This window comes from Pelecanus crispus, chromosome 6 (genome assembly GCF_030463565.1).
Source record: "Pelecanus crispus isolate bPelCri1 chromosome 6, bPelCri1.pri, whole genome shotgun sequence".
In the NCBI taxonomy this organism is placed as follows: Eukaryota; Metazoa; Chordata; class Aves; order Pelecaniformes; family Pelecanidae; genus Pelecanus; species Pelecanus crispus.
The window spans coordinates 38460306-38485944 of NC_134648.1; the positions used below are offsets into that span (position 1 = coordinate 38460306).

A 25639-nucleotide genomic window follows, 5' to 3' on the forward strand; every position below is an offset into this window, starting at 1 on the left:
AGCAGAAAATTCAGGTTTTATGTATAGCTCTAGATAGACAGATTTTTCTTGAGTATATCTCTTCCTAGAACAGGATACACACCTCTAGGATTTCTAAAACTTCCATCATTTGCTAAAAACTTTTAAGGTTATTGAGAAAGCCTATTCAATAATTAGAATGAAAAGTATAAATGTCTGAAATTACAAAATTCATTTTTACTGTGAGTACCTAATTTCTGAGAACTTTTATACCCTTTGTTGCTGTATGCTATATTATCGGATGTGTTTTCAAAAAGCAAAACAGTTCTAAAATTGGATTCAGTCTGTATGAAATGTAAAACTTCATCCCAGCAGGCTATGATACTAAATTAGAAATTGAATTTCCATATCTTTAACAATTCCAAAACCCCAATTTCCATACTCAGTACCATACTTATTCTTGTTAGTCAAGCCATATTTTCAAAATACAGTATATTCCAGTTTGATGATAGTTAAAAAAAAAAAAAAGAAAACAGAGATGATGGCTTTCCTTCCATTTTCTGATTTTACATCCTCTTGCATTTATATGTGTATTTTCATGAATACTTGTTTATTTGCAGTTGACATTTGTTAATTTGTTTAAATTCTATTAATTTGGTTTCCATTCCTTTAAAATTCACGTTTCAAGAAAGCAGATTCTGGCAGTGTCAGGTAATGAAATATATTTTCATGTGTTACAGTATCCAAATTGTTCATTTGTAACATTTGCAATGTATTCTATTCATGGCTTTCTTATGCAGGGCCCTATCTTTTTCTAGACAGTAAGATAACACTAATAATAAACAGATTAAACGGATATTGATGATACTTACGAACACTTTTTATCAATTGTTAGCCACATGCAGTTGCCTTTGCTATCATCAGCTAAACAATAAAACCTCATACTGCATTGAAAATTATAGATTGTTTAAAATGATAAATCAAGTAGCTGGACACCTTTGCTATAGTAAAAAAATAACTATAGACTTGATTTTTATGCATAAAAACTGCCCAAATAATCCATTTAATCTAAACCTGAGGATTCATCTACAATGATTTTTCTATATGGCTATGTGGTGCGGTGTGGTACTGGGTCTGGCTGGGATGGAGTTAATATTCTTCATAGCAGTCGGTACAGGGATGTGTTTTGGATTTGTGGCTAAAACAGTGGTGATAACACAGGAGTGTTTTGGCTAAAGCTGAGCAGCACTTGCACATTATCAAGGCTTTCTCTTTTCCTCACTGCCCCCCAGAAAATAGGCCAGGGGTGGGCAAGATTTGGAAGGGGACGCAACCTGGAAAGCTGATTCAAACTGACCAAAGGGATATTCCATGCATGTAATGCCATTCTCAGCAGTAAAAAAGGAGGGGAAAGGATTTTGGGAGAGGTAGGCTGGTAGCTGGTTTTAGTGTTGGTTTTAGTGTTGGGTTTTGCGGGTTTTTTTGTCTATGTCTTATCCTAGATTCTGTCTTAATCTTAACTCTGGTTGGTTGGAAGACATGATTCAGAAAAGACCTATTTCCTTCCTTGGGGCAAAAAAATCAAATACCTTGTTTCAGGGTGGTTTTTTTTACCCCTGCAGAAAAACTTATAATTTACCAGTCTCTAAAAGTTCATGAAGCATGCATTTTTGAGCCATGTGAACTCAGCCTTGGAATATAAAATGAAGAGTTCTGATGTCTCCACCCTAACTGCTAGTTATCTGAGTGTTCTCATAATTTTGAAGATTGCCATTGCTCCAGAATGCTTAGAAAAGTTATAAAAAGTTATGCATCAGTAGACTTGTATGAATTACCCTTCTTACATGCATTTGTATATTTAAGGTCAGAAAGAAATACCACAAAATTTATCCAGTCAGACTCAGTAAGTGTTAAAAGTTTTCACTAGAGAGGCAGAAGTAACTCTGAGATTTCTGTGCAGTTTTGTCTACCCATTTTTCTTTCTTTGTCCTCCCCTCTTAGAGCAAGTAGTTTCATCATTCTGTGCTTGCCTCTGTTAGTTATTGACCTTCTCCAACTTTAAGTCTGTGCCAGTATCCAAAATTTTCTTCCCTTTGTTCTTTGGGGAACTATTTCATAGTAGCCTGATGCATGAAGAGGCCTTGGTTCTGTTGTAACTGGAAGCTGCTGTGCGTATATTAGACCCATTAAAAATAAATATTTTCTGGTAATTTCTCATTCTCAAAATAGTGTTTGGCATGCTGTTCCATCATCAGCAAGTAGAATATGTAGAAGAAATAAGTTGGGGTTTTCTACCATTTCACTCTAGTACTGTTTCACTCTTAGAACTGTTACAGGATCATGACTCTTCAAATGCTTACTTCTGCATTTCAGTAAAAGGCAGTCACCAGAAATATCTCAGGTTCATAAGGCAAATTCATAAGATCATAGTCCATTTATTCTCTTATTCTTTGAGCTAGATACAGATAGCAGGATGAATGAGACTAGCAGCTGGTCTTCAGAGTCTATAGCTGTCTGTATTAGAAAAGACTATTCTTCCAGCAAATTAGAACTGCATATTTTATAAGTACCTGTTTTCCTTTCAAAGCTCTTGTCTGTAGAAAGACACAGAAATTCCTGGCTTTCATATCTATATTCAAAGAAGATATATTGATTAAGATTGTCTGCTTGTCATAGGACAGGATCTGATACGTTATTCAGGATATGGACTTACCCAAATCCAAACAGTAGAGCATATTAAAAACTTGCGTTTAGATGTGAGACCAGACAGCAGATTTATATTTGACAGTTCCCTGTCATTTTCAAAGCTGGTCAATCCTAATGACTCCAAGGCCAGACAGAAGACTGTCTCCATACAAATGCAGCTTATGGGAAGTAATTTTGAAGGACCCCTATGTATACATATATCTACAGCTACATTATGGAATAATTTGGTGCAGTAGGACTGGATCAGCAGATTGAAGCAGCAGAGGCTGAGACCAGTGTGTTTACAGTAGAGGTTTAAGCTTTGAGTTAGATTTAAACTGAGGTGAACATCTCCACCTCATGTGTTTCAAAGCTATCTGAAGGCTCAAGTATTATTTTTGGCCTTTTGTCCCTATTAGGTATAGGTATTTTATTGCTGTGGAGCTTCCTGTTTAGTTTCCTCCTAATGAAAATCAGTTTGCAAGCACCAAAACTTAGCTGCAAACCAAATCAATGCTCAATAAATAAGGAAAGTGAGGAAGTTCACTTCAGAAGCATCCTAATCAAAAAGCTAATGCCAATAGTCACTGTATTTCAATGTTCACTGCATTTATGATTTTCTCCAATACAAGAAATAGAGAATATCAGGAGTCCAGTTCAAAGCAAACAAAATATGTTACATGTAGTTAGGCTATAGAACGCTTGCCATAGCAGTTTGTGGAAGCAAAAAAAGCTTATACAAGCTTAAGCAGAGAATGAGCAAGTTCTTGGGAGAAAATCCATTGAGAATTACATTGAAATAACATCCAGTGCAGGAAGCACTTTGTGTGAACTACAGAACCTTGGAGGCAGAGAGAACACTTGGGAAGGATCATGTGTTTGTCCTGGTCCTTAACTCTAACTGAGCACCTGCTTCAGTGTCTGCCAGAGACAGGATGTTAGGCTAGATGAATCCCTGTGCCAATCTGATATGGCTGTTATTACATTCTGAACTTAAGGAAACTGAGGAAACTGAAATCAAGCATGTGGTCTACGGATGAAAGAACTACATGATCCCACTTCAGCAAAAAGGAAATCTATGCAAGCAAATGTGGTGTCACCAGAGAAATAAAAAGAAAGAAGTTCTTTTGTTTATGTAATTCATTTTAATTGCCTTCAGTAATTCCATGAATTGAGATGAGGATTGATATCCTTGAGGACCCTGTTGAGGAAAATACAATGTTGCATGGAAACCTTTACTGACAGCATTGATAGTTATTGCAGGTTGTGGAGGGGGAGGAAAAGAGCAGGATATTACAAATTCTGAGTGGAAGATTTCTTAGAAATTGTATGGAAGATTACACATTATGTAGTATTTGTAACTCCCATTTACTTAGAATTTGTTGCATAGAGTTTTTTGTTTTCTTAACAAGTCTCAACATCTAAATTTCACATAAATGCTTTTAAATAGTTCCTTGGAAGACATGCTTATAGTTAAAAATATGTAAAATACTGTTTGCATATAATACAGTTATTGTCTTCTTTCCTCTTTTCCCTTATATTGGTACACAAACACACACTGTTATATTAATGCAAACCTTGTGTGTTCCTTCCTAGAAGTCATGCCTTTTTTCTACTTTCTATAACAAATTAAAATTTCTTTCCCCTATCTTCCCTTATTCTGTTCTTACAAGATTAAAAAACAGTAAGTCGGGTCTTACCACCTAACTATAAACGTACAAGCATGTTGTCCTTGTTAGTTATTGCATTCTTTTTCATGTACGGGGACCTGAGGATATTCAATTTCTGTTGTACCTGTGAATGTAGCTATGTTGGGAAATTTGCCTTACTTAACAATTTTTCATCTCCTTCACAACCAGGAAGAAATTATTAATGTAATCATAAAGCATGCAACTTTATACACAGTTCAGCTTTTAACCATCTTTGGTTTTCTATATGTAGTTAATTTTGTATCATGAGGAACCATCAGAATTCCAGCCTATATTTTCTACCTTTAATGATATAAAATGAAAAAGCTGTGGAAATAATAAATTAAGTATAGTGGGTTAACTTTAGCTGAATTTCTCAGGAGCCTGAGATGAATGCAGTAAATCAGAGCTGCCGTATTTCAATTGCAGCTGTCTTGCCACCAGGATTTGAGGTGGAGAATTTAGTGGTACAGAATTAATTGTTTTCCTTGCAAAGAGCACACAACATTGTTTCTGGCTTTTGCCATACTGAAATATTCTGAATAAATATCTCCAACACACTTGCCCAATATAGGTAAACATATGAGTTGAAATTAATTTGTTTTGTTAACAGCAAATGTTCTGAAGTAATCCAGTTTTTACATTTTTTTAAACTGTCTTAGTACAAACCTCTGTGGCGGTAGCCTTATAATGAAATGGAATCATTCAGGATCAATTTCTCAGTGGCCTTGTCTGTGAACTCATGTTTGTATTTCACCCAGCCAATGCATGCCTATAGACCGAGCAGCAAAAAGATACAGTTCTTTATCTTTGTATAAAGAAGTGTCTGAATTCTGTTTGTATTAACATTTGCACTTGCAGGATTATTCTAATGTGGAATAGGAATAACTTTTCCACATTAGTATTGTTTTCCATATGTGGTATTCTGCGCAGCTAAAGTTGCTCCACTGTACTAAGAAGAATTGATCAACATTTTGGGAAAAAAATAGTGCTTTTGCTTCAACATCCAGCTCAGGAAACATTTTCAAAAGTAGAGAATGCCCATCCTTTGAAAATGAAATCCTTTTAAGTAGTTCGTGTGAGCATTCTGTAACAGAGGGGCTCAGATTCACTAACCATATTTCAAACTCTTGGCTCCTTTTTCAAAAAAATCATGTACATACCATACATTTAAAACTTAGTACATGTGTTTTCACTTTCCAGCTTCCTGAACAAAATGTGATAGCTATATGGAACAGTTGGTGTTAACTCTGTTTGGTACCTGTTCAATTCCAATTGAACTTCCAATTATTTGCACTGCAAAAACAGGTTTAAATTTGTAAGTTCTGGTCTGCAACAATAAAGAAACATACACAACTTAATGTTCTTTTTTTAAATCTGAAAGTCAAGTTTAATTATTTGCTTTTTATTCAGAGTAATGTTCTACCACTATATATTATAGTATAGATTTTAAATTACTTTCCAAATCCAATACACTTTATTGGTACATTAGAAGCATTCATTTAGGTAGAATAAATAAAAATTGAAAATTAAAAAATGTCTATCACTTTTATTATATTCAGTATACAACCTATCCAATCTTAAATGTAAGGGATGTTTAATCTGTGGGATCTCTGAAACAGCAAGGCAGTAATTTATATCTTTGAAATGTTTTTCATTGGCAGCTAAAGAAGAACGTAAAAAAGAAGAGAGCAGTTTGGAAAATGCACAAAAATGGTAAGGTTTTTGCTAGTGTTTTCTAACAATTTATTTTGGTCAAAGATGTTACTGTTCTTAGGAATTACATTAAATAGGAAAAAGGATCTGTACTTCAAAGAAGTAAGATGCTTTCTGAAAAATTCTTACGTAGTCTTCCAGGAAAATGTTTAGTTGAGTTTTTAGCCAAACAGTGTACTGTGTTTGAGGTTTTAATTACTGTCAACATTGAATTGAATCAGAGTTTTACAGAATATTGTAATAACTGATTAACTACTTAATGTAGTAAAAATGTATTTCATCGTCACTGAACATTTTCAGCACTTAGGCTATTGAATGCAGTATACTAAGAAATCAGTGAAATCCTAATGTTTTTATTGCCTGAATATCTGTGCCTTACTTAGGCCAAAGGAAGCAGAATAGAGGGAGAAGTAAGACAAATTGATTTATAGATAGATAGTAAAATATTTAATAAGTTAGTATTTCTAATAATTTTTGTTTACCAAATTATAGTTTTGTGAGAGTGAAGGATCTGCCTTTAACCTTGTTTGTGTTAGCTATGGAACTACTATAAATCAACTGGGGTCAATTAATTTTTAACTACTTATCAATATTTTTTTTCGTGGTCATTAAAGGCAAATCTGTGGTAATTTGAATTTTTATGTTACTTTTCTGAGCCCAGAGTCACTCCACCTAGCTGAGACACCTAGGTTAGTCTTCCTGGACAGTTACGAAAAGAGAGACAGGCACCTCCCAAATGCAGTTCAAGTCTTAGGTAAACTGTTCCTGCGTTTGCTTGCAGAAGGTGCCTAAATTGGCTGAACTATTGGCTGACATCAACTGGGGCTTTACCTCTTAATTTCGTTTGTCAAGGGTGGCTGGCTGGCTGGCTTGTTTCCTTTCTACCTAACTACAAACCTACCTTTTCTGGCACAGGCTCTTTTGTATTCTACCTGCTTTGTAGCCTTTCTGGAGCAGAGTAGACTCTCCAGGGTCTGGAAGTACACTTAATTTGCAGTTGTCTTAAGGAACTAGTTGTCTGATAGAGAGTTTGGATTTTTCAATGGCTAAGTAAACATTCAGTATCTTAAATTACTGCTAAAAAGATCTGTTACTTTTGAAAGTCAGAAAGCAGCCCAGGAAGCTAGATTAAGCTGGGTGAAAGCAACACAGTGCTACTAGGGGAAGGGCTGAAGATGGAACATGAGGAGGGGATGAGGAGCAAGTGTCAGGGTGAAGGCAGAGTGAGAGAGAGTGTGCAGAAATTCAGAATCCCGGAGCATGCAGAGACAACGGTATCAGTTACAGCTGGGATGGAGAAGGGTTCCATTAGGAAGAAGAGAGCACGATGTTTTACCAGGGCTGCTGTTACGTGAAGCAAACCTGAGAAGAGAGTTTCTGGTCTTGCTGTTCCTGGCTCAGCTGTCCTAGTCAAGGGGTATGAACAGCTGAAGAATATTTGGCCCAACTGAATGTAATGGAAATGCCATTGCCCAGTAGACATAAACTGTTTTAACCACATGATTATGACTAAGGTATCTTAGTATTTTTAGGGTTTGAAATCCCAGAATGTTTTACACAGATATTTAAAGCTGTATTAGTTTTTTCTTTATTTATTTATTTTCTCCTTGTAGTGTCACTACAGGACCCTTCAACTCTGAATGCTATGGGCTTACTCATACTTATTTCGTTGTGATTCCTTTACCATGGATCACCAATTAACTTGAAATATAGTTACATGTTTCATACAAAACCTGTGTAAGAAATTTAAAAGGTTAAGGTTATCATATATGAGGATTTAAAAAACTCTTATATTAATAGCTCACCTTGAGCAATATGTGATATTCTTCAGCATGTCCTGGAAGCTGTATCAATCCTTAAACTATCAAAAAAACCAGAGCGTATTGGCTTGTGTGGCTAACGTCCAAGCTGCTTTACTTTGTGAAGCAGCTGGAGTATATATTCCCTTATTTTTGGGGGGTAACTTCTGTATTTTTTGATGGTTACTTTATATTCTTCAAGCCTAACTACAAGCATGAATCTCAACCTAAGGCAAAAACCTTGACCCTAATGTTGGCAATTCTGTATGAAAACATGCAATGTGGACTATATAAATGCAAGTATAAGTTAAGAAAAAAATATTTGCTGAAGCTGCATCTGTTGCTCAAGTAACGTCTGTTGAATAGTTGGGGAATCCTTACAAGTCTTTAAAATACCGCTTACTTATTTTATTCTCAAGATTTACACTTCCTGTGTTCTAGATTTAGGACCTGTTGGCAACTATAAAGAAGAATATAACTTTCTTTTGCTTAAATGAAATCAATATTTCAGGAAAAATGAGTTATTTTGAAATATGTTGTTACCTTTATTTTTAAATTATAGCATTATTTTTCATAAGTATCACCAAATCTTTCAGGATCATTACATCTACTTTGCAGAGAAAAGTGGTTCAAGCTTTACAAAAGTGAACATACTTTTGTTTTGTTTAGATAAGTCTCCATGTACCTAGTCATGTGAATCATTCCATTTTATCTATACCAAGCAATATCATAAAGGTTAAAAATGCAGAATCAGTGAAAATGCTAACGGAAATACTGTCTGTAATAAAAGACTACTTTGAAAATATCCAGCTGTATAGCAATTCAGTAGCCACATTATAAAATAAAAAAGCATGAATACACAGTGTATGATTAGTTTATTTTCATAAAATTAATTATCTGCCTATTGACACATCTGGAAGGAGATGATTTATTTTTGGTATAAACATTGCAAAGTGATTATTGGCACTGTCTGTGGCTTTTTTGTTGCTACGCCCAATTCTCCCTAAGTGCTTGAAGGTTATTTTTAACCAAGCCTGGAGATTTTTTGCTGACTTGGCATGTGACTCTTCCATAGTCCTTCAGTAAAGATAAATGGGAGAATAAGATCTTCATGGAGTGTTGCAGAATAAAATTAAAGACATAGATGTAATATAGCATTTCCTGAAATGCAAGAAGCTAAGTTTTTCTCATTAAAATTGAATGCCCATGATTTGCCTGTGTGACATATCTCTATGATGGCTCATGCATCTGTAAGTTATCCTCCTGGGAATGAGGTAGGTGTTGGAAGGTTAGTTATACTGAGCATGAATTGCTGCGATGATTTCCAAGGCTAAGGGGAAGTCATGGTAATTACCAGCCTTGACTACTGAATCAGGAACCAGCCCTCAGAGAAACTGTTTCCCCAGTGGGCTTATGTGTTGACAGTTTTTTTTCCCCCTCCCTCGTAGCTTTGAAGAAACAGTGGGATACTTTGGGATAAAGCCAAAGCCTGGCGAGAAGGAGATCACACCAAACTACGTTTTCACGGTGTGGTATGAATTCTGCAGTGACTTCAAGACCATTTGGAAACGAGAGAGCAAAAGCATTTCTAAGGAACGGTAAGGTTCTAATAAAGTCATTAATACCATTTTAGATGTCTGGGAAACTGTTCCTTCTCAAACCCAACAAATTATACTCCTATATTTCACAGGCGTCATTGTTTTCTTTCAGATCTAATGGACATCAAGGAAAGATTATTCCCTCAGGGTGCGTAGGAAAATTCACCAAAGGCATGCTGTCCCCACAAAAAGATAAACACATATAATCTGATAAATTACACTTTTGTAACCCCTTCCAATTACTAGCTAGTAAAATGAAAGGGGAGCTGTGCTAATTTGTAACAGATTGCTTCTCTGTGCATTTTCATGTTGAACTAGCCTAAATGAGGCGATATTGCTGTCGCAGACAGTACAGACAAATAAAAGTGAATGCTTTTCCAGTTAATATACTGCACTTGCATCAAAGGGAAGCCCCAGAGATTCAGGCCACACTTAGCACAGTGTCGAAGCCCCACACTGAATTTACAGCACTACTTCTGACTTTTGGTGTCCTGCTGAGGACATCAAACTGCTTGCCGCTAGATCTCACCACAGACTCCTGATTTTATTAGTTAGAGTTTAAAAAAAAAAAAAAAGTGAAAACCTTCAATTATTTGCTTGATTTTCTTAAAGAAGCTTAAAATCTTTTACCATAAAAAACCCAATTCCAGTACAAGCGCACCATACGTACCATATCTCAGTTCATTTGAAAAGACCTAAAGAGTGCTAATGTGGTCATGCTTTGGAAAATAATGGATTAATCATTTTCAGCATGAAATATAAATCCCGGTGCTTATTCCAAACTGACACAGATTTAGAGAAAAAGGTCTTTAAAAGTATCGGCAACAGTAGTGAACTCATTTACACTTATTTGCTCCAAATCAGTGGGGCTTTTAGGTTCATGTAGAAACAGATTTTTTTAAGGACAAGATGTAGAAATTATAAATTCCCAATTATCAACCTTATCAACATTGTTTTACAGATATTACAGGTTTTAAACACTTGAAAATTGTGGCTTTTTGTATTGTCTATGTTATGATTAGATTAATTTTAGAAGCTGACAACCGCAAACATTTACAAAGAATCTTTTAGTTCCTTGTATCTAGATCAATATGCAGATTTCTTTTACACATTAAAAACTGCGTAAAATAAACAGTCACTAGCAGATTGCTATAATCATGATAAGGATCATCTCAAGGGTATATTTTCTGCTGAATCATGACTTGTTTTTGTTCCAAAAGCAGTTAGGAGGAATAGAAATTAAGTACCCAAGGAAAAAAAAAATCCAGACCATACGTCCATTCCTTTTTATGTAATTAGCACCTTGCTGATGGCATACAATGATCCCTTCAAAGAAATTGATTTAAAATGCCTTGTAAATGTTTTAACACTACATAACTTCTTAAACTTTCTTAATACAATATGCAAGAAATCTTTGTTTGTAAGTAAACTGCTATGTTCTGTGCTTTCCTACTGGGGTGAGATGAGAATTTCTCATGGTTTAATAATTATATAAATAAAATGTACAAATAAAAATACAGGACTAATACTTCATCAGCTCCTTTGATTCATACCTTTATTCATATTCATAAATGTAAAGCAATACAATAGAATGCAGAGCACCAGTTACTATAATACTTCAAAGTGCTGACACATTGTGGATTATATATACTTGTTCACTTCAAATTATTTTTACAAAGTTTCATTAATCTCAAAAGGACAATTCATTGTCCTTTACATTCAAAATTTGGGTGATTCATCAAGACAATGAGCTGCTGAAATGAGGAGCCTTGTGTAATAAGTAAATTAGAATGGCAGAGCTGTTTTCATCATCCTAAATTGTTTTGTAATGTGCTACTGAAAAGAAGAACGTCATGAAATCAGTAGATTAGAATGATGGAAAAGCTATTTTCATCACCTGAAAATGTCCTGTAAAGTCATGACCATTTAAGGGTTGTGTTTGACGAAGTATGAGACTAACAGTTGATGAGCTGCTGTCCAAAAAAGTTTGAAAGCAAGCTAAGAGTCATTGTGCACATTAGTAACTAAAAACCTTAGTATGACAGGAATGGACAGCTGTCTTCCTTAACTGGCTAATTAATTGGATGCACTATTTGTTTTGCATTTTTAAAGATTGTAATTTAATTAAAAAAAAAAATCTGTTTATCATGAACCGATTCTTTTGTTTGAAGGAAATTTTAAAGAGGAAGAATTGGCAGTGTAAGTCAGTATTTTCAAACTTGGGTTCTGAAACTGAGGCATTGCTATCCTTATGTGAACACGTTTACAATTGGATTACCCTTTAAATTTCAGGAGGTGCTGCAGAAACAGCATAAAATCTGTCTGAGTTAGCTAGTCACATAGATACCTAAAAATGGATTTCATTGTTTGCATGTGAGTGTTAATATGGGACTATAATTTGTCTCTCAAGAAATACGGCTCAGAAAATTCAAAATTTAACTATAATATGCAGATTTATCATTATGCAAAGGTATAATTAAAAATATATTAGGTTAAAATGAGTAGTAGTAAAAATAGGTCAAAAGAGCTAAGATTCCAAAATTGAAATTTTATACTCTAACTACTTTGCATTGTGTAACAAACAACTTTAAAATCTCTGAATTTCAGGAAAAAAAGCCGCCCTGAACTAAATGACAGCCTCAGCTGCAAGAGCCTGTTTTGTCTAAAAACTACTTGGCTCCCAAATGTAATACAACTGTAGAAATCTAATTAGATTTCTGTAAGACTTTTTCTTAAAGTAAAGGAAACATTTTAACTGAGCTGCCCTGCATTTAACCTACCGTGAAAATAAATTAGCTGCCTGCAAAATATAGTTGAATCATTGTCTCTTTCCTGGACAAAATTTGCACACCATTTAGGAACGCAAGACAGAGTTACAGAAAGATAACAAACCTAGACAGATATGGTATGATACTATATGATATGATTTGATGTGATATGATTAAATAAATGACTATAGAGATAAAATGAAGAAAATTTTCAAAACCATGATGACAGTTTTCTTTCAGACGTAGTATTCCCTTCAATACCAGAATGCAACTACAATACAATAAAATTTAGTTTGATGATCACCTCTTCATCTCTGACAAACAGCTTAATGTAAATGCACCATAATACTCACCAAACATTGGACGCTTTGTTTTGTTTTGCATCAAAACCCAGTTTTGTTGTTGACAGCTTTATAATTTAGTATGTCTATGCATCCAGGTACATCAGCTGCTTTTATGCTTTCTTCTGTTTATAAAATATTGAGATGATAACTGAATTGAAGACTAGAACAAAGGTATATTTTGTTTGACAACAAGGCACTTACACCATGGTAGATTGCATATAATTCCATTCTCAGTTCCTTTTCTTAGACTACTAATTTTATTTGCAGTGGGCATGTCTATGAATTCAGAATCAAAACAAATATGTATTTATAACAACTTAAATATTTTTTAATTGTATATATGAATGCCTATCTGTAAGTCTATTAAAGCATTCAAGATCCATTAAAGTATATTTTAAGAGGATATCCTATCCAAGTCTGAATATAGGGAAAAAGTATAAATACAGAAAAAATACTAATAGTTTGCAGTGAGTAGTTTCATCACAAACTGTGACTGTATGTTTTGCAAAGAAATGTGACAAGGATTATCATTATGTGTTTATGCATGTTACCTTTTAAATATGAAATAATTAGATATAAAAGGAATTATTGCTGTTAATTTGACCCACTACTGACACTGCAAAGGTAAGATTGCTACAATAGTTACTGCACTGGATTAAGCCACCTCTTTCAGATTGAACATACATACAAATTTTATAGGTCAGAATTCAGAAAAGGAAAAGAGAACCGAAGTGTGTCTCAATAGTGGAAGAAGACATAATCATTATTTAATAAACAGAATTACATACTTCATCTTAAAAATAGGAAAAAAGTCCTATTTTTTAATGGTTACTTTTATAAAAGGTCCTTTTTTTAAAATGCTTTCTTTGTTTTTGAATTTCATCTCTAGCACAAAACATGTCGATGGTTTCAGCTTAATCTTGTGAAAAAAGACATAGTGGTTTTGGTTTGTTTTTTTTTTTACCGCAAAGGCAATAACAGGTTTGAAAAGCAGAAGCTCTGACTGTAGCAGTGTAGGTAGCTAATGGTAAAGATGAAAATGTCCTAAGAAAAGAAAAAGCACTGAGCAGTGCCCAACTAATTTTTGTTTATTATAGTAAATTGGAGCTGGCTATAGCTTTCTACCTAACTCTTCCATTTGTTAAATACTGAATGAAGTGTATTCATTGCCCTCTGTTTCTGCACAGGAAAAGAGTAAGTCTGGGGAGTCCTTGTTTGTAAGACCACATGGTCATAAGACATGTAAATTGCAAAATCTCTTAACGGTGCTGGCCAATACAATATTTAATATTTTTAACCGTTGATTAAGCTAACTATCTTGTGCCTAATGACTGCAATTTGACAGAAACACTTGCCACAGAGGAACTAGTGGGTTATATTTTCATTTTCAATATCACAGGGAGCAAGGAGGAGAAATAATCTTTGGTTCAAGACATTATATCTATTTTAGAAGACCAGATTTATTTTATAGTTTGATTTTAAAAGTCAATTTCTCTTTCATCTATTGTATGTCATGTATATGTTCCCTAAGACAATGAGAGTCAGTGAGAGTCTACATTTGCAGCCATTTTGATCGATCTGTACTATGGTAGAACACTCTGTCCTGAGCATTAGTCAAACACTCCAAAATAGGGCATCATCCAGTTATCATACAATCTGCATGTGTAATAAAAGCCAAAAGATGAGTGTAACAGATGTTGTTTATTTCATTTGATATGAAACTAATGGTCTACTAAAGCAAACTGATATCACAACATAAATGAGTTTTAAGGACATATTTGAAATATGATCATTAGGATCACTAGGTGACTTCATGGATTTATGCTGGGAGTTCCTTGTACACCTAGTTGCAGCATCAGGAAAAGGCAACATATCTGTGGGGAAAATTTGATCAATGAGCCCTACAGCATTACCAGGCTGGAGGCTAATGGTGCATTGTCATATAAAAGCTTTTGGAGTGAGTTTAAGTTAATTGTGATTGGGTGCAGAAAGAGAAGAGAAGAAGGTGACATTCTACATGTCTACATTCCACATGCATTTTGAGTATATTTTAGGTGGCCAATGTAGCCTTTGTCTATACCAGAAAGGTAAGGTTGAAGTAGCTGATACATAAATTAATGAAGAGTTGTACCAGATTGTTTAGCAATGCAGGCAGAGAAGAAAGGGAGGATTTTCACGTTTCTGACGTTAAGGTGTAGCTATGGGGCAAACTGAGAAGATAATTACAAATTACAGGTCTGTGCTGCAAAATGGAAATAGCTATTTCCCATAGAGCATACAACAGATCTGGCAAAGTGCTGCGTCAGGGCTCTTGCCCTTGGAAAGAAAAATAGTGTTTCTTTTTAGGTGTTATTAGGAAAGCACTATACCACAAAACAGAAACCATCACTGAATGATTACATGAATCTACAGTTATCCATATGTAGTGCTTCTCCAGAAGGATGTGGTAGAGCTAGGAGAGGTAAGAATAAGAACGATCAGGTTCTGCATAAGGAATCATTTAAATAAAGGGGAATTCTTTGGCTTGGAAAGGACCCTGCTGAAAAGGATATGATAGGGATCTGTACAAGCATGAAGGTCAAATGGGAAATAGTCATTAGATACCTCATCTAATACAACAGTTGATGAGCATCAAATGAAATTAGCAAGTGGCTGGTACAAGCCAGATGCAGTGATGCCTCTTTACAGTAGGCATACTTAAACTGTTGAACACTGTGCCACAAGACGTCGCAGATGCCAAAAGCTTGCATTGCTTCCGAATGGTGACAGTACAAATGCATATTAGAAAAATGCGTGCAGGACTGTTACATATGAAGAGAGTTTCCAGCTACGAAAGTATTCTGGGGATTATCACTGTATGCTTTGGCAGTCCTTATATGCTCCTAGGTATCTGCCAGTGGCCAGCTCGGATGGACTGAAGCATATTTTTGATCTGAATTGGTGTAGCCTTTTCTTCCTATTGTTTTTTCTTATGCACCAGCTTTCCTAAAGGCATAAAAATAGATCTTTTTTTTTTCTTGTGCCTACAGAGCTAAAATTTCTCACCCACTTTACACAGGTAATCAAAACACTGTCTGTAGATCCAGAAAAGATAGAAACATATCAAGCATATTAGCAATTTGAGGTTCGGAGACAAATTCCACTGACAACATACATTTTACTGTATTTGTACTGATTTAGGTAATGAACATTTATTCTAAATGCAGTTTAAAGATTTGATCAATAATGACCGCATCCTTTCCAGAAGATTTAAGCCTGAAGGCTTGATCAGGCAATTGTATTGTACAACACGGTAATAAAGTGGACAATGTTCAAACTTCATAGTCTGTTATAAGGCTCTGAATTATGAAGCTAACCAAGAACTGTATAAAATCATCTGCCAAGCCAGGTAATACACAGGCATCTGTCTTCTAAAATTTTGAGGCTGAAATGTAGCCTGTTATATTGCATGGACTAACAGTGTTTTCAGGAAACGGTGCTGTTACTTAAAGATTAGCTTATGGGCTGCATACAGAAATTATCACATGACTGAGAGCAGTAAGGCATGTAACACATGAAAGGAATTGGAGTTGTGGGGATATTTCTTAGTCTCTCAAGGGGAGTCACTGTTCAGCTGTGTTAAGGATCTGAACTTTGCTCTACGTTGAGCAGTTGATGTTGACTGTTGTACCCCTTCTTGTTCATCTCCCGTATCTGAAGATTTGGATTGCACAACAATTTCTATGCCAACACAGTCTTACGGGAGAAGTTTGAACTTGAAGTCATGGAAAGCTCAGGTGGCACAGAATTGTCATTCCAAGCTATTTCATAACCCACAGCTATCCAAATAACCCACTGGTTACATGGAAGGAGCTGTAGAAGCAAAGAGAGAATGGATTATTCCAGAATATCAAGAGGCTGAGAGAGAAACAGATAATTTGGTCTCTGTGTTTGCACACCATCAGAGTCCTGAACATGCATGAGAGGAACTGGCTTGTTTAGAAGGGATTCTAGTTTTCCTGACTGGGCTTTAGAACATGGAGTGTGCCAGCTCGCACCTTCTTCTGTCTGACTTGAATGGGAAGCAGGGGTGAAAGTGATAATGGGTTTATCTGGTTAGTCCCTGGCTTGATAATACCTTTTCCTGTAAGGAGGAAAAGTATTTTCATGAGGTTATGAATGATACTTTTAATAAATGCAGGCTTAAGTTTAGATTTAGTTTCTGTGTCCCTAGTTATAAAATAAAAATAATAATTTTGAATAAAAATAATGTCTTTATTTTTCACTAATATCTTCTAATTTGAGGTCTGACTTGTATCCAGTTTACAGGGGAAGACAACACCTGCCACATAGAGGCAGGAAAAAAACAATTATATTCCCATTGCTTATAGTAAAGATCCATGTGCAGTATTGGAGTCATGGTTCTCCTATTTAAAAATATATTGTTTTGATAATTTCCTTTAATTTTGTTTTCCATATTGTGTGGTAATGTGCAATACTGCTCAGTATTACGTTTTTATTCATTAAGGTATATTGACCTCTTTTGCTCACTGTTGAAGGAGAGTAACTTTTCTTTTGAACACATCCATGTTGCAGCTGGTCAGATTTCAAGGCTTAACCAACCTGCATTCCTTAATTTTTTGGCCTCATGTTATTGCTTGCTAAATTAGCACCTGCACACCTTTTCTCTCTGTGTTGCGATTCGACTGTTCTACCATCCTTTCTGATCTCTTTGTCCTCTGCAGTGCTCTCTGTTCAAAAGTGTCCTTGTCACTGTTTTTCTAGCATGTTTTACTGCATACTTCTAGCCCTTCTTGCTTTTATGTTTTAAATATACTTCTATTGACTTTTCTGTTCCCCTTTCTTCCTCCTTGATTTCACATCTGTTGGATTCATTCCCAGTTTCTCTTCCATGAAATCTCTAAAACATGGCTAGACTACTGTGTCCATCCATGCTATTTTATACTGATACAGGAAGAAAAAAAAAAATCTTTTCACTGAGTCCATTCCTCATGGTCATGCCTCTGTAAATGTCCAGTTCATGTGAGCTGTTCCCCTGTACATTAATTCACATGACAAAAACTAAGAAGAAAGGGGTATAGCGTGGTTGGTGGGATGCTTATTTCATGTTGTTCGGCCTACACCTGTAAGTTGTAAATTGTGGGGCTCTGGCTCAGGGCTTGATTCTGCTACTGTTTCTCCAGGATAAGGCTCTTCAAGAGATCCTTGTCAGAATACATATGAGTTGAACTGCCCTAAGTTGAAGAACTTACCAGTCCCTATTATCTTTCCAGCTGGTTATTGTACTAGTTAATGGTTTCCCTGCCTCTCTAGGGAGCCCTTTTATTCTGTAAGATTCTGCATCCTGTCCCAGCTTCTATTTGGTGTCTCATGTAATGCTTCAGTAATGAACAAGCTTAAGTAACAAGATGAAGTGAGTAAACATTTCAAGCCCATACTTGGTAAATCTCACCCGCTAAGCAGTGTCACTAAGACGCGTTTAGTCTAGTAAATCCACAGTAAATGTTGTAGTAATGTTTTTCAAAGTGCTCTTTAGATGTTTTGTCGGCCCTTATACTGAACACAAGACTTCAGTGGATTTCCCATATTCCCTCAAATTCTTTTCTTTTCCGCCTGATTTCTGTAAAGTATAAATGTTAAAATTGGCCGCCTTCATTATCATATAACTGCAGTTACTCACAAGGAAGAAGGGAAATTTAACAGAATATTTATTTAGCTGACATTTTGACATTCTATCACTTAGCTTTTGTTTTACTTCAAACAGACTTTGAACAAGTAATTGCTCAACAATTAAAAGGAAGTTTATACTTTTATAAGAAGTTAAACAATTTACATCTATATAGATTCTCATAAACTACAGCTAACACTTTAGCTTTATAATACATTTACTGGTTTATTTCAAGTTAACTAAAAATAATAGTATGTTGTGTGGTATACTTGCAGACTGGTTAGTAACATAATACATGGGTCTAAGAAAAGATCAGAAAATAATTAGTAGTTTAGTTCTATCCTTTTGAATATACTTTATTTGTAGTTTTGTTCTTTCTGTACCTTATCTCTAATTTTACTTCTAATTGTAATATACTTCTAATTTTTAGTATTTTAATGAAAATCTTTTCAAATAAAATCATGATATTATATGATCTATACAAATGGGAAATTATTTCTATTTGTGCGAAGGAAAGGTGGTGGGGAAAAAAAAAAAAAAAACAAGCCAGAGTGAAGAGAGAAGAGGCATACCTAAGTTGAATTAAAAGAGTTTGTCTAGTCACTAGCTAATCATTCTTTAAGTGTGTGATTTGTTTTTGCTTATCTGTTTCAGTAACACTCAATCAAATGTTGTGCATACATTCATCTTTAGACACCGGTAAAGAATATTGTGTGTGTTTGTAAGTTTTGATGGAAGGCTGATAGCTTTTAATGGACAATTAAAATTGTGTATTCATATCTAGGGCTTTTTTTAATGAAAGTAAAATAATGGAAAAAAGATGAAGCTTAGACTTCTGCTGTTAGCTAATTTTATGATTTTGAATTTGACAGTTTTCATACTATTTCATTTTTCTCATTTCAAGGATAGTGCTTCCAAACACAACAGACAGTTCTAGTATCCTGTCCATGTTTAACAAATTATTTTTATTTATAAGGCACCTTTACAGCATGGGTGCTTCACTGATATAATCACTGACCTAACTACTTTCTTAAAATTGAGCCATGTGATTTTAAAAAAATCCCAAAGAATTACGTTCCTTTTAAATTATGCACTTATGGTTCTGATAATGCTTGCTAATCTTATCAGTCATATGTTAGCAAAGTGATGGCTTTTTTCCCTAGGAGACCAAAGTGTAATATATAATTAGTCTGTCATTTTTATGAGCCAAATATCACATGATTCAAATCATGTTAGTGAGCTGGGTTATTTTTATTTTCTATTCCAAACTATGCATTCTATTTTAAAAAATCCAGGTTTCCTGGAAATTGTGCAAATATGGAATAAAATACACAGAGCTAGGTCTAAATCAGTGACAGGCATAATTTTCTTTTTAAGTCTAAAATTTTATGATCCCTAGAATTCTCCCTTCAAATGAAAATACAGACTCTGAACATTTAAAAATTATTTGGAAAACAATCCTAGGACCAAAGAGAATGTGATCAAAAAGAAAATGTGCTCAAAATAGGGAAGAGTTTAGAAGTTGATCCGTTGGTGTGATTCTGCTGAACCTGAATACTGTCACTTGAAATACATCATCATCTTTGCATAAACTTTGTAGCTATGAGGAATAGCATGCTGTCCAGTGGGTGCTAGCATCCATCATTAAGAAGTACACTGTGCTGATTAACAAGAAATTGTAAAAAGATGGAATGGTGTGTTGCCTCTTAGTTGTTTACCTGTAGAAACAGGGAACACTGATTCAGTTTCAGAAAGCCAGTAGTTATATTTAAAAATGTACAGATTAATAATTTCATATTTGTGTATTCAAGGGTGTACTTACAGCTTGAATCAATGTTGTAGCTAAATAGTGTTGAAAATAAGTTTACTTAAAAGTAGCATAACTGTTTCCTCCTGTTCTTAAGCACTGGACAGTGAGACAACACGAAGCTTCTAAAATACATAGCTCAGAGAAGGAATTTTAGTTTCCAACACTGAGCATTGATAAAGACAGTAACGAACTTACAGATGTGTTCTATATTTTTAACAGAAGTTGTTCAGAATCTAGTTTGCTGCTAGTGTTACAGCAAGGAAGTACACATCAGTAATTGCAGCTATAATCCACTTTCCTTTTTGCTTTTCTTCCAAAATTCCTCAAAAATTGAGTGTGTCGAAAGTGGTTTGAACTGGACATGGTATTTTAAATACTTTTTGACTGGCCATAGCAATTATTTCTGCCAGTGGAAAAAATTAAATAGGAGAAGAAAGTAGAATTTTTCTGTTCAAGAGTGCCAAGAAATGTGTTGTTTATAATAGAAGACTGATTTGGTGTGCATTAGTGAAAATTGATTTGCTGAGTTCTCCTTGCTTGTAAAAATTGACTCGCAACTTCTTTCCCTCTGCATTTTGCATATAGAATTGTAAAGTAGGTGTTTATAACATCAGCATTTTAAAGGCACGGACAGCTGGGCAGTTCCTGTCTTAGGAGTGCCACAGTTTTCTTTCATTTTTATCACTGTTTAGCACAAATTTCCCCTGCCCTTTCCGCTGTCTGTAAGAGGAAAGTCAAGTCCCTTTTTGTTAAATTCTCTGTTTCTCCTTTTCCTCCTGATTAAACTTCTGATTGGGTGGTTTTGTTAAATCCCCACAGAAACAAGGGTTCTGTATGCAAGACCCTAAGAGCAAAAGGCAAGAAATTGAGGAATCAGATCTGTGCTCTTTCCCCTTATCTCAATAGTCCTTTCAGTAGACTGGGCTGTAGCTGCACACAAGACAGGTTTAGCTACCCTTAGGCAAGAATCCCTTCTAATTTGCCTCTCCTCCTATTACCACATCAGCGAGGCTGCTCAGTCAATTCCATGTAAAGCAATGGGGAAAACATTAAGGAAAAACTGGCAGATGCCTTCCTTTCAAGGCTTTTGGAGGAAATATAATGTGTAGCCTGGCAAATGGCCTGCTAAAATAGTACATTCTACATATACAACAGATTAAGCCAGCTAGCTTTTGGGTTTTTTTCAGAGGAGTATCTTGTCTTGACACTGCAGCATTTTTGGTGGGAAGGATACTCCATAAAACCCAGATATTCCATAAAATCTAGATCCTGCAAGAACAGAGAGACTGTTTGCCTGGTGACATTTTCAGTGAGCAATACAGGCAGACTGTCCTTTTGCTTTTGATTTTCTCTATTTAAAAATGTACTCTGATCTACTTTTGGTGCTTCATTAAGTGCCTTTGAATAGTAATAGCGGTTTGTTGGGCTACTGTGCCTAAAAAAAGTTAGGGTGTTGGTTCTTACAGATAGAGTATATATCAAGCAGAGCCAGAACAGCTTCAATTTGTTTGAATCTAACAATGTGTTATCTATGTATTTTGTTTCAGAATTAAAGTGGCTCAGCAATCAGTAAGCAAGTTAACTGCAGAGAAGAAAGTTGAAACAAAGAAAATCAATCCTACAGCTAGCCTGGTATGATACTTTCTCAGTATGACATTCAGAAGTGTTTTTGTGACACTGTTCTTGTCATTCAGAATGATGGGGGGTTTCTGCTGTTGATTGTGGTGGTTTAATCCTGGCTGGATGCCAAGGGCCACCAAAGCCGCTCTCTCACTCCCCTTCTCAACTGGACAGGGGAGAGAAAACATAATGAAAAAGCTTGTGGGTAGAGATAAGGACAGGGAGATCACTCAGCAATTACCGTCATGGGCAAAACAGACTCAACTTGGGGAAAACCAGTTTCATTTATTACCAGTCAAAACTGAGTAGGAGATAGGAGTGAGAACATGTGTAGGGTAATGTGAAAATAAAAAACAAATCTTAAAACACCTTCCCCCCACCCCTCCCTTCTTCCCAGGCTCAACTTCACTCCCCATTTTCTGTACCTCCTCCCCCAAAGCAGTGCAGGGGGACGGGAAATGGGGGTTGCGGTCAGTTCATCACATGTTGACTTGGCTGCTTCTTCCTCCTCAGGGGAGGACTCCTCACACTCTTCTGCTGCTCCAGTGTGGGGTCCCACCCATGGGAGACAGTCCTCCACAAACTGCTCCAATGTGGGTCCTTCCCACGGCCTGCAGTTCTTCATGAACTGCTCCAGCGTGGGTCCTTTCCACGGGGTGCAGTCCTTCAGGAGCAGACTGCTCCAGCGTGGGCTCCTCTCTTTCCACGGGTCCACAGGTCCTGCCAGGAGCCTGCTCCAGCGTGGGCTTCCCACAGGGTCACAGCCTCCTTCAGGCACATCCACCTGCTCTGGCGTGGGGTCCTCCCCGGGCTGCAGGTGGATATCTGCTCCACATACATCTCCATGGGCTGCAGGGGCACAGCCTGCCTCACCATGGTCTTCACCACAGGCTGCAGGGGAATCTCTGCTCTGGTGCCTGGAGCACCTCCTCCCCCTCCTTCTTCACTGACCTTGTTTGCAGAGTTGTTCCTCTCACATATTCTCACTCCTCTCTCTGGCTGCTGTTCCACAGCATTTTGTTTCCCCTTCTTAAATATGTTATCCCAGAGGCGCTGCCACCGTCACTGATGGGCTCAGCCTTGGCCAGCGGTGGGTCCGTCTTGGAGCCGGCTGGTGCTGGCTCTATCGGACATAGGAGAAGCTTCTAGCAGCTTCTCACAGAAGCCACCCCTGTAGCCCCCCCACTATCTACACTGTAGATAAAACCTTTTTTGTCTGTGTGCAAGGCACAGAGGTTAGATCAGCATTTCTCAAACCGTAGGAAGCAAGAGACTAAGGGAAGGAATTGTACACGAAGGAATCAGTATATTATTTACATTCCCAGCAAAGCATATCAGTTGCAGGACGGGCTGCAGAGATATGAATGACTGCACTTACTTGGGAAGAGGTCATTAAACAACATAATCTAGCTAACGCTAAATTAGAGCCTTTATGTCAGCAGAAACCATTCCAGACCAGAGAAGGTATTAGATTCACATGAATTTGAAACGTATCTGGCTTTCTCTAGCTGCACTGGTCTTCAGAGAGCTGCGTATTTTTAAAGGTACGTAGTACTTGGCGAGTGTGTAGCTAAAGCAAGCTCAGTTTCTCTACAGTAAGTAATGAACTACTTCTGAGCCTTCCTTGAGTACTCCAGGCATTAATTTTTTCTAATTAAAGAAAACTCTAAACTCCAGTGACTCATTTAGTACTTCTCAGACTTCTAGACCAAATGCTCATGGCAACTTGAGAGGAGATGGAAAATTACAGACAAGAATGGTAATAAAACTCTTTTCTTTAACAGAAAGAAAGACTACGTCAAAAGGAAGCCAATGTGACTGCCAACTGAAAGAAGAAAGATGAAAATGATAGTCTGATGTCATACCTTGCATGATGCTTTACTACACCCATGGCCCAGGGAGCACGTTATATTAGATGCTGAATTCCGCTTTCAGTTTCCGTGATCTGTTTCCAAGACAATCCACTAAAGACTTTTCAGTTCCTTCAGAGGGGTTTGTACATTCAGTGGAGGGAATTCTAAGAAGGCTTTTACATGGGAAGTCAAAATTATTTTCCGTAACTCTTCCTTACATTGCTTAAAATGCATCTGGTTGTTAATGATTATTTAAAGTACTCTGTGCATAATGCATTAATATGGAAGAGCTAAAATAAGCATTTTGGATGCTGAGTTAAGTAATGACTAACAACCTGTAGATTCTTTACAGGGCTTTGTGTAGATGAGAGCAAATATACTATTCAGCTCAGGAAAGACTGTTACATCATACTTTTTGTTACTTCATCAGTAACTGAGCTAAAATTGACTGATTCTAAATAATTTTACAGTGTCTAAGTAATGGATGCATCTTTCTAAAACTGATTAAATGTAATTACAGATTTATGCTGTATTTTACTATAAATATTTTTATAGAAGCTTCAGCTTATGCCATACATTGAAATGGAAACAATATTTTGCAGATGAAAAGGAATAGCTTCAAATTCTTTAGTTTTATGATTGATGGTATAACTGATTCATTATTTTTATGGTTTTAACCTAGCATTTCCTAAATTTTGAGCTTCAAAAGAAAAATTATAAAAGTGTATATTTTTATTTCAGTATATATTGAAAATATCAATTCCATAAAATGATGGGTTTATTAGTCATTATTCATTGAACTAAAATTCAACAATATGTTTCCATGAAGTGACACATTTGCCATTAAATCTTTGGCTTTCAATTCTATTGAAAGCTTTCTTTTAAATAGTGAATAGCTCACTCTAAAATATACTATGCAGCCTGCTCTTGTCCCTCTATATTTGTATGAAGAATTTTTCCAGCATACAAATATATATATATAAAAAATTTAATTTAATAAGTAAAACTTGAGGAAGAAATAAAAGAGTCTCGCTGTGCTCCTGCAGCATTATAACTATTGCCCATAAAGTAGCAGAGCCTGAAGAAAACCCTACAGAATATCCACTATTACTTGAAGATTCTTACGGCATTTTAAGGATTTGGACTCTTAGAAGGAGAGATCTTGAAGCAGAAGTTAAGGTAAAACAGAAAAGTTATTTTTAAATACAAGTAGGTGACGGCCTATAAATAGGAACAACAAACTGGAGAAAACATGCTTCTGCTTGCTGTCCATAAGAGAGAAATCCCCTTCTTTATGATAATGGTGTCTGAAGTTGGTTATGAAGAGAAATTAGATGAAGCAAAAAAGTACAAAAAGGTAACAGGGGAAGGTATTAGTCCTTTGCTTAGAAGCTGGAAAGAATATGCATGAGACAGACATGGGTTATCCATACAGCAAATTAGATAGAGAAACTGTGATGGAACCTAAGGCAAAGTCATCCCTAGAAGTGTACGCTTTTTAAGGAAAAGAGCAGTTGTGGAGACCCCCATTCATTAATTAACTTGAAGATTTTATATATTGCAAGTTTCTTAAATCAGTCTCTCTCTCATTCCTGCATATAAATAAAAATAAGGGAATCAAGATTCCTTTGTATGTTTTGGAGTTTCTAGCTGCTGTAGATATACTCAAGATGTGTAAGCATAATTCTCATGAAAACAGTCAATAATATACCAGCAAAATTAATCTGATTTGTAGGTTGACTATTCCCGTTGCAGAGAAATAAATTCCAAAGATTTAAGTTTTCTGTCTTCCACCAAATAGGTAAAGTACATTTGTTTCCAATATAAGTAGTGATAAACAACAGGAGCAATAATGCTTATAAAAGCCAAAGAACAACAGCCAGCAAGGCAATTCTGATGAGTGTTTAAGCAAACAAGTGTTGAGTTTTGCTATGGTTTTCTATCTATCATGAAAATAGTGCATATTGCTATTTGACTTGATCAGGAATTTTTCAATGAAATGTTTGACTTGAAATATTAATCAACAAGAGTAACACTGTTTGTGAAAAAGGATTGGTCTTGAAAATTCTCATTAGAAACGTATTATGGAAAAGAGTTTTTAAATTATTGAAATATCTTGTTTCAAAATTTCT

At 35.8% G+C, this 25639-nt stretch overlaps 1 protein-coding gene across 1 annotated transcript in view; it reads left to right on the forward strand.

Annotated features, from left to right (window-relative positions):
• LOC104032398 (formin-like) overlaps positions 1-23483 on the forward strand; it is a 145436-nt gene extending 121953 nt beyond the window's left edge. The window contains exons 14-17 of the mRNA XM_075712627.1: positions 5996-6047; positions 9295-9444; positions 21582-21666; positions 23439-23483. Coding sequence (XP_075568742.1) covers positions 5996-6047; positions 9295-9444; positions 21582-21666; positions 23439-23483 — 332 coding nt within the window. The remainder of the gene's footprint in view (positions 1-5995; positions 6048-9294; positions 9445-21581; positions 21667-23438) is intronic.
• Positions 23484-25639: the final 2156 nt, after the last annotated feature.